The 10,613-nt window shown below is 36.4% G+C and overlaps 1 protein-coding gene across 1 annotated transcript in view; it reads right to left on the reverse strand.

The window, feature by feature from the left end:
- PREX2 (phosphatidylinositol-3,4,5-trisphosphate-dependent Rac exchange factor 2) overlaps positions 1-10,613 on the reverse strand; it is a 482,194-nt gene that overhangs the window by 137,645 nt on the left and 333,936 nt on the right. The window contains exon 34 of the mRNA XM_006860035.1: positions 3,501-3,644. Within this exon, the coding sequence (XP_006860097.1) occupies positions 3,501-3,644 (144 nt within the window). The remainder of the gene's footprint in view (positions 1-3,500; positions 3,645-10,613) is intronic.

Raw genomic sequence — 10,613 nt, forward strand, 5'->3', positions numbered from 1 at the left:
TGAATTCATAGCAACTCTGTATAAAGTTTCTGTTGTTGTTAGGTGCCATCAAGTCGGTACTGACTCATAGTGACCCTATGAACAACAGAAGGAAACACTGCCTGATCCTGGGCCAACCTCACACTTGAGCCCACTGATACTGCCACTTTGCCAATCCATCTCGCTGGGGGTCTTTCTCTTTTTCTCTGACCTTACCAAACGTGATATCCTTCCTTCAGTGACTGGTCCCTCCTGACAATATGTCCGAAGTATGAGAGATGAAGTTTGGTCATCCTGGCCTCCAAGGAGCACTATGGCAGCACTTCTTCCAACACAGATCTGTTGGTTCTATGGGCAGCTCATGGCACTTTTTTGTTCTCCTCCAACACCATAACCCAAAAGCATCAATTCTTCTATGGTCTTCCTTACTCACTGTCCAGTTTTGCATGCATATGAGGATAATGAAAATACCATGGCTTGGGTCAGGCACACCTTAGTCCTCAAGCTAACATCTTTGCTCTTCAACACTTTTAAAAAGGTCTTGTGCAGCAGATTTGCCTAATGCAATTTGCCGTTGGATTTCTTGACTGTTGCTTCCATGAGTGTTGATAGTTGATCCAAGAAGAATGGAGTCCTTGACAACTTCAATTTTTCTCCGTTGATAAGAATGTTGTTTATTGGTTCAGTGGTGAGGATTTTTGTTTTCCTTACATTGAGATGCAATACATACCAAAGGCTGTGGTTTTTGATCTTCATGAGTAAATATGTTAAGTCCTCTTCACTTTCAGCAAGCAAGGTTGTATCATCTGCATATCATAGGTCGTTAATGAGTCTTCATCCAATCCTAATGCATGTTTTTCTTCATATAACCCAGATTCTCAGATAATTTGCTCAGCATACAGGGTGAATAAGTATGGTGAAAGAATACAACCCTATCACACACCTATCTTCATTTTAAACTATTCAGTGTTCCCATGTTCTGTTTGAAAAACTGCCTCTTGGTCCATGTACAGATCCCTCATGAGCACAATTAAGTGTTTTGGAATACTCATACTTTGCAATGTTTTCCATAGATTGTCATGATCCACACAATCAAAAGCCTTTGCATAGTCAATAAAGCACACGTAAACATCTTTCTGATATTCTCTGCTTTCAGCCAAGATCCATCGGACTATATCTGACAGTGTTTCTCTGCTATTCATAAGGTTTTCAGTGACTAAATATTTGGAAGTAGTTCATCACTCCTTCTTAGTCTATCTTCATCTGGAAGCTCATCTGAAACCTGTCCACCATGGGTGACCCTGCTGGTATTTAAAATACCAGTGTCATAGCTTTCAGAATCACAGCAACTCACAAGCCACCACAGTACGACAAACTGACAGATAAGTGATGGTAGGAAGGCTTAGCATTCTGAAACTGTCAGTACTACTCAAAGCAATCTACAGATATAATGCAATCCCAAACCAGATCCCACCATCATTATTTACAGAGATGGAAAAACTAATCACCATCTTTATGTAGAAATCAAAGAGACTCTGGACAAGAAAAGCAATACTAAAGAAGAGCAAAGTAGGACGCCTCATACTCCCTGATCTCAAAACTTGCTATACAGTCACAGTAGTCAAGTCGACTGGGTATTGTATTGGTGTGATGACATAAACCAATGGAACCTATGGACAACTGATCTTTGACCTACGGCTGACACTCATTAAATGGGAAGAGATAGTCTTTTTAATAAATGGTGCTGACAAAATTGGGTATCAATTTGCAGAAAAATGAAACAGGATCCATATCTCTCACCATATAGAAAACAAACTCAAAATGGACCCAAGACATAAATGTAAAATCTTGGACCATAGAAATCATCAAAGACATAAAAGTGGGGGAGAGCCTGCCATATGGCATACATATATTATCAAACATAACTAAATAATAGGGACTCTAATGCATGGCATAAATACACTATCAAACATAATTAAAAATGTAAGCACAAACATTAGAAGACTGGGACCTCCTAAAAATTAAACACATATGCACATCAAAAGACTTCACCAAAAATAAAACAAGAATTTACAGACTAGGGAAAAAAATTTGGTAACGTCAGTGCCTCTTTTTCTATTTTATTCCTATTCAATACAGAATCTTGTACTATCTACATCGACTCTGTCTACAAATCGTGGTCTTCCAATGAGCAATGAAAATGTCTTCTAATAGCTCCCAAGGACTTCTGTTCACTGAAACTTTTCTCTGTTGAATATATTCTTGTCTAATATCTGCTTAAGGCACGCACGGTTTTAAACTATCACAACTTAAGAAAGAGTAATGTATCTTTTACAGTTTGGGGTTTTTAAATAATATGCATGTAAGGCAAAGCAGTATTTCCATTTGATAGTGAATTTAGATCTTATGTCCTTTCTGGGCTTTAGTTAGCCAGACTGATTTTATCACATCAATCTTTTCATTTTTTAATAAACTATAAAAATTCCTTAACAAAACTAATGCAGTTGTTGAAAACTCAAAAAAGAAAAAGAAAACAAATGAAATGTTCTATGAGACTAGTCAGAGAAACTGATGATTTTTTTTTTTTTTTTTTTAATCATAGACTGAAAGAGATGACGCAACACTGGATTTCTAATCACTTGCAAGCAAGGTTTTGTGACCCCAGAAATAAAAATGATCTAACATCTTCCCTTATAATTAAGTTCACTGCAAGAATCTTACTTCTGTTAACCTTAAACTGCAGCTGGCATTCATTCTTTATTTAAAAAATAAGTATGTGTACAAAAGAAATACATACTTACTTTTAAAAACTGACATAAAATAGAAATAATAGCAAAAAATCACTATGATAGTTATTGAAACCATTTTGGCATAAATGTAAATACACATATGACACAATTGAGACTATAATATGAATTCTCTATTATAAAGAATAACATCTGAAATGTTTACATAGTCAATATTTTTCTGTGCTATAAAGTATTTTTAGCCATGCAATTCTAATGATTCTCCTATAATTTAGGGATCTGGTGGTGCAATGATTAAGTGCTTGGCTGCTAACCAAAATATCAGTGATTGAATTCACCAGCTGCTCTGTAGGAGAAAGATGTGGCAGTTGGCTACCATGAAGATTTGCAGTCTTGAAAACCCTATGGGACAACTCTACTGTGACCTTCAAGGTCACAATGGGTTGGAATTGACTTGATGGCAAGAGGCTTGGTGTGGAGTTTACATAATTTATATATTCCATTTAGTTTGTTTAAATTAATTTATCTTTATTTAAAACAATGTCACATTTCTTAATTACAGATAATGCAGCAATGCTATCTGATAAATTATTAATCTACATGTAATTGTTATCATAATACTTGCATATATTCTCAGAAGAGGATACCTAAGTATTCTGAGAGAATTTTTGAATTAATGAAAAAATGATTGTGATCACTACAATTAGTTTTATAGTAAAATTTGATTTAAAAAATCATTTAAATATGGAAAGAAGCAAAAGGAAAGCAGTTTACCTTGTGCAAAAAGAACAGGATGTATTTTAAACCCTCCTCCATTTTTCAACCGTTGAGGCAGTTGTTCAAAGTGGTAGCTATCCATGTAGAAATAAACTTTAAGAGCTTGCCGGCTTCCTTCTGCTTGATATGTAAGAGGAACATCTAAAATGACAGTTAATACTATATTATTTTCTAAATTCAGGAAATACTATATGGTATATCTACTATCACTTAAAAAAAAAAAAAATCTAAGCCCACCTGGCACAGTGGTTAAATATTTGGTTACTAACCAAAAAGTCAGCAGTTTGAGCCCACCAGATGTTTCATGAAAGACAGATGTGGCAGTGTGAAATTACTAGAAAGCCAAACAGTAAAACCTGCAAAAACTGGAAGTTGTATAAGGTAGAAACCTGTCAGAAGAAACTCCAAATACTTTCTACTAAAATAAGTGATAGGAAAGTAGTATCAGTGCAAAGGTAGAAACCGTGCCAAACACATTCAGACGTTCATAGGTTTCACTGTATATTTTAAACAGAGTGCTGGTGGCTCAGTGATTAAAGCGCTGTGCTAGTAAATACCCACAACATGCTCTGATTGATAATGATGTGGTAATCCACTTCGACAAAGATTTAAAAATAAACAATTATCAAAACAAAAAACCTAATCTATTATCACCCACCACTCATCTAATCAGTTTGTTGTACTCTTGTGGCTCTGTATTGCCTTAAAGCTGGAAGCTATGCCACCAGTCGATTAAATACCAGCAGGGTCACCCACGGTGGACACATTTCAGCTAAGCTTCCAGGCTAAGGGAAAAGGAGAGGTGGACCACCTCTAAACGATTAGCCACTGAAAACATTATGACTAGCAGTGGAACACTGTCAGATAGAGTGCTGGAAGATGAGTCTTTTAGGTTGGAAGGCACTCAGAATCTGACAGAGGTAAAGCTGTCACCAAAAAGTAGAATTGACCTTAATGATGCAAATGGAGTAAACCTTTCAGACCTGCATTTGCTGATGTGGTACAATTCAAAATAAGGAAAACCAGCTGCAAACATCCATTCATAATTGGAATGTGGTATTTACAAAGTATAAATCTAGGAAAACCAGAAATAAAATAAAATCTATAGTACTCTAATATGATGTACTTTTTGGAACACTTTATTGTTAAGTGCCTTGGAGTTGATTCTGATTCATAACGTCCCTGTATAGGGCTCCCAAGAAGTGACTGGTGAGCTTGAACTGCTGACTTTGTGGTTCAAACTGACCTTATAGTCCACCACATTAACCCACAGCACCACACCAGGACTCCTTCTGGAACACTTGACAATTAAAAATGCCAAAGAATGATATTCTGCGAAAACATTATTTGGATTATAATTTAAAGTATGCTAAACATTGAGATAAGGAGCTCTGGTAGCGTAGTGGTTACGAATCGGGCTGCGAACCTTAAGGTCAGCGGTTCGAAACTACCAGCCGCTCCGCGGGAGAAAGATGAGGCTTTCTACTCCCGTAAGGATTTACACCCTCGGAAGCCCTGTACAGGGTCACTATGGGTCGGAACCAACTTGACGGCACGTAACAACAACAACAAACATTGAGATATCACAAAAACTTATTGCAAGTGGACCACAAGGCTTAGATTTTTTTTGTGTGTGTGTGTGCTATCTCAATTTTCAGATAAAGTTCTCTACAAAGAGAAAAGTATGGTAAAGAACACAATCTGCCTGGCTTGAATCCTGCCTTTGCCATTTATTAGTTATGTGACCTTGAGGAAGTTACTTAATCCCTCTGAGCTTTATTTTCAAAACTATAAATGCAAAACCCTCATTGTTGTTGTTGTTTAGTGCCGTCAAGCTGGTTCCGACTCATAGAGACCTGTATAGAGTTTCCAAGGAATGGCTGGTGAATTTGAACCACTGATCCTGCAGTTCAAACCAACCTTTTGGTCCAGTGCATTATCCTACAGCGCTACACCAGGACTTCTCATAGATAAAATAATTAAATACCTGTACAGCACTTGTTGTTAAGTGCCGCTGAATCCATTCCTACTCATAGCAACCCTATATACGGTTTCCGAGGAGCAGCTGGTGGGTTTGAACTGCCAACCTTGTGGTTCACAGTGCAGTGCTGATTCTACAGTGCCACACTTGTAGAGCATGTAGCACAAATAAAATGCTGACTAAATGGCAGATGTTACTGTTAGAAATTTTAAGAAGATAGTCTTTTTTTTTTTTTAATTAATTGCAAATAAGAGCTTCTTTCAAGAAGTAATACTATTCAAAAATCATGTCCATGAGGAACTTTGGAGAGTCTGCTTAGAATGGCAGTAGACAGGACAAGGGGCTGTCCTTCACTGATCAGTCTTGAAACTTTTCATACCTGGCTGCCAGGTAACAGTGAGAAGTATCTTCGGCAGTAACAGCAAATTCTAATAGGTCTGGCTAGTCTGAGGCAAATGAAATGGCAGGTGCATACAATATAAGGAATCCTACATGCCTAAGACCATTACTCATCTATCACTTTGCTGTACTGTGTTGGATTGTGTGTTGTTGTGATGCTAGAAGCTATGCCACTGATGTTTCAAATGCTAGCAAGGTCATTTATGGTAGACAAGTGTCAACAGGAATTCCAGACTAAAACAAATCAGAATGAGGGACAAACAATCTACTTCTGAAAACACTGGCCAGTGAACAGCAACGGAACATTGTCTGATGTAGGGCCAAAGATGATCCCTCAGCTTGGAAGGCACTCAAACTAGCACTATGGAAGACCTTCCTGCTTCAAAGTACAGTTGACCTTAATGTTGCTGACAGAAGAAAGCTTTCAAGACCTTCATTTGCTGATATGGCATGCCTCAAAATTAGAAGAAACAGCTGCAAACACTCATTAATGATCTTAAAATGAAAGTAAGAATTCTAAATTTGAGAAAATTGGAAATCCTCAAAAATGAAATGAATGTATAAAGATTGACATCCTACATATTAATGAATTAAAATGGTACTTGCCATTTTGAATCAGTCAATAATATGGTTTACTATGCTGGGAATGACAAGATGAAGAGTAACAGCATCACATTCATTGTTAAAAAGAACATTTCAAGAACAATCCTGAAGTACGATGCTTTCAGTGATAGAATAACATAGTTGTTGATGTTAAGTACGATTGAATCGGCTCTGACTTACAGCAACCCAGTATACAGTTTTCAAGGAGTGGCTGGTGAATTTGAACCACCGGCCTTGTGGTTCAAACCACCCTTGTGGCCGAGTGCTTATCCTACAGTGTCACACCAGGACTCCAAAACAGCATTATATTCCTAAAAGTAAGACCAATGAATACAATTCTTCAAATTTATGCACCAACTACTAAAACCAAATGAGAGGACACTGGAGATTTTTACCAAGTTCTGCAGACTGAAATTGATCAAACATGCAAACAAGATAAATTGATAATTACTGGCGATTAGAACGTGAAAGTTGCAAAAGAAAACCAAGAAGGATAGGCAGTTGGAAAGTATGGCTTTGATAATAGAAATTATGCCTGCAAGAACATGACAGAAATATGCAAGATCAACTACTTATAATACCTTTTCCAACAATGTAAATAGCAACTACAACCTTGGATCTTATTGTATGAAACACACAAAAATCAAATCAACTACATCTGTGGAAAGACACAATAGAGAAGTTCAATATCATCAGTCAGAACAAAGCCAGAGGCATCAATTGCTCATATACAAGTTCAAGTTGAAGCTGAAGAAACTTAAAGCAAGAACATGAGATACAAAATATGATCTTGAGTATGTACTACGTGAACATAGAGACAATCTCAAGAATAGATTTGAACGTTAATAGATGAAGATCAGGTAACTTGTGGGATGGCATCATACATGAAGAAACCAAGTCATTAAAGAGACATGAAAGTAAAGGCCAAAACAGTTATCAAAAGTGACTCTAAAACTTGTTCTTCAACATAGAACAACTAAAGCAAAGGCATAAATGAGGACGTATAAAACTAAATATTTTTCTAAGGGTGGCTCGAGAAGACAAGGTAAAGTATAATAAGAAAACATTTTAAGACTTAGAAAATGACTGGCCTTTCTCATGCTGAATGAACTGAGGAAAAAACTTCAAGTGTCAAGTTGTAATACTAAAAGGTCCTATGGGTAAAATATAGAACAACATTGGAAGAATTAACAAAAGATGAAACAACACATGACTAACCATTTCAGAAGGACACTTATGATCGAGAACTTATGGTATTTGAGGAAAAAGTCCAAGCTAGACTGAAGAAACCGGTGACACACAAGGCTCTAGGAATTTATGGATTAACAACTGAAATATTTCAACAAACATATGCAGTACTGGAGTTCCAAAGAAAGGTGACTAGTAGGATGTATAAATTATCATGTAGTATTATTAATAACAAACACAAGTAAAATTTTGCTGAAGGTAATTTAAAACCAGTTGTACACTGACAGGGAACTGCCAGAAATTCAAACTGAGTAAGATGTGGAACGAGTGAATCCATGGCTGCTATCAAGTGGATTTGGGCTGAAAGCAGGGAATTAAAAAAACAAAAAAGTGTTTTATTGTCAGTCATTCGAACAGAACAAGGGGATACTGTGTAATTTAAAATCAGGAAAGAAGTGCATCAGGATTGTATCCTTTTACCATACTTATTCAGCGGCTTGAAAAATCTGGATTGGACAAAGACTCATTTATACAGATGGTATGACTCAATCTTGCTTGCTGAAATTGAAAAGCATTTGAAGCACTTACTGAGGATGATCAAAGACTATAGAATACATCTAAAACCAAAGAAAACAAAAATCCTCACAACTGGACCAAAGAGCAACAACATGATAAATGAAAAGATTGAAGTTGTCTAGGACTTCATTTTACTTGGCTCCACAATCAACACCCCTGGAAGCAGCAGTAAGGAAATAAAATCATATATGCTGTAAAGCATCTCTTTAAAATGGTGAAGATCAAAGACATCATTTTGAAGACTAATATGTACCAGACCCAGTCATGGTATTTTAAATTGCCTCATCTATACCAAAGCTTGACAATGGACGCAGAAAACTGAAGAATTGATGCCTTTGAATTGTGCTGTTGGTGAAGAAATTAAATATTCCATGGACTTACAGAAAATGAAAAAAAATGCGTGTTTGAAGTAGTACAGTCAGAATGCTCCTTAGATGCATGGATGGTGAGAATTTGTCTTACGTACTTTGGAGATTTCAGGAGGGACTGGTTGTGCTTAGTAAAGGGTCAGCCTAAAAGAGGAAATCCTCTCAATGAAATGGATTGACAAAGTGGCAGCAGCAATGGGCTCAAACAAAGGCACTACTGTGAGGATGGCACAGGATCAGGCAGTGTTCCATTCTGTTGCCATTAGTTGGCATCTAAAATACACCAACAATAGCAACAACATATATCTAAAGGATCCTTGTTGCACAGGGGTTAAAGTGTTTGATTTCCAACCAAAATACTGATGGTTTGAACCCAGCATCCATTCCATGGGAGAAAGACGTGGCAGTCTGTTTCTGTGAAGAACATAGCTTTGGAATCCCCACGGGACAGTTATACTCCGTCCTACATGGTTGTTGTAATTCAGAATTGACTCAATGGCAATGGGTTTGGTTTACTATATTTTTAATATATTAAAGTGTTCAAGGGTATCAAGGTCTAGGTTGTTGTTGTTAAGTGCCATCGAGTTGGTTCTGACTCATAGCGGCCCTGTATAGGGTTTTCAAGGAGTGGTTGTTGAGTTTGAACTGCTGACCTTAGAGTTCAAACTGATCTTGTGGTCCACTGCATTATCCTATAGCACCACACCAGGACTCCAAGTTCAAGGTAGGCATACTTAAAACATTATTCAGTAAAAGAGTATTAAATCAGATTCTCATTAGCTAAAGCAACAGATTTATTATTGTTCTGTATACAAAATTCTGTAAATAGGAAACTTCATTACACTTTGACATACCAGATGTCTCACTTAACTAAATGAGAAGTTAGTTACACATGGCTTGAAATAAAAATCTTCCAGGGAAGCTGCTTCATTCATATTTTAGCCAAAATGAGTCCTTGGGGGTATATTTCTGAAATGGTATGCAGGAAACTGAGTACACAGTAACTATTTTCAAAACTAGTACAAGCTTTGCAAATTTCAATCCCTGAACACCAGATCAAATATGTGTATTAGTCTGTGTCGATGCCCAAAAGGCATTAGAAATCATCAGTTCAAATTCTTTTATTGTAAAAGTTCCTCAAACAATTACAACAAAGAAAAAGAAAGAAATCCTGACCCACCTGGAAAGATAAAGTGCTGTCGAAGTATTTTGACACTGATTATCATAAATCCCCTTCATTTTACAATACTTAGATGAATGACAATAATTTCCAACTCATTAAAAATTAATGTAAAACTTTCCTAAAAGCCTGGAATAATCACACTGGTTAAATATTAAGGTCAAAACATAGCAACCATTTTGAACCTTCTCTTGACTTAATACTATTTCTAACCTAATTCTTGACATGAAATAGTATCTAAAAGTAGAACGTAATGTTAATTACTATTTATTATCAGAGACTCCAAATTTCTTATTAAATTTACTTATTTAATTCTGCCTATCAGTAGAGGAGACATGGCATTAAATAAGTGAAGTTTCTTTTATGTAATTTAATATTGTCTGTTTTGGTTTTGCTCCGACTTTTAAAAGGAAAACATGAAAGACTTTTGTTCAGGAAAGAGAATAAGCACATTTATCAGTATCTATTTAGTTTTCTTTGATAAAAGTATTTATTTTCTACCTTTAAAAATTAAGAAGGAGTCCTGGCATAGCCACACTGTAGGGTAGGTATTAGACCACAAAGTCAGTTTGAATCACTTACCTAGCAGTTAAAACACACCAGTTGCTCTTTGGAAAATGTATACAGGGTCCCTAGGAATCAGGACCAACTCCATGGTACTTAACAGTACAATCTGTTGAAGGCTGGGAAGCTAACTGCTTTTTTATGATTGGGAAAATACTTCACCCTCCCTCCAGTTTCTGAAATCAAGAGAAACATACACAGACACTAAAAAATACACATAAGTGGATGCTAAACATTTGTATCTTGTAGTT

Source organism: Chrysochloris asiatica, unplaced genomic scaffold, assembly GCF_000296735.1.
Source record: "Chrysochloris asiatica unplaced genomic scaffold, ChrAsi1.0 scaffold00036, whole genome shotgun sequence".
Taxonomy (NCBI): domain Eukaryota; kingdom Metazoa; phylum Chordata; class Mammalia; order Afrosoricida; family Chrysochloridae; genus Chrysochloris; species Chrysochloris asiatica.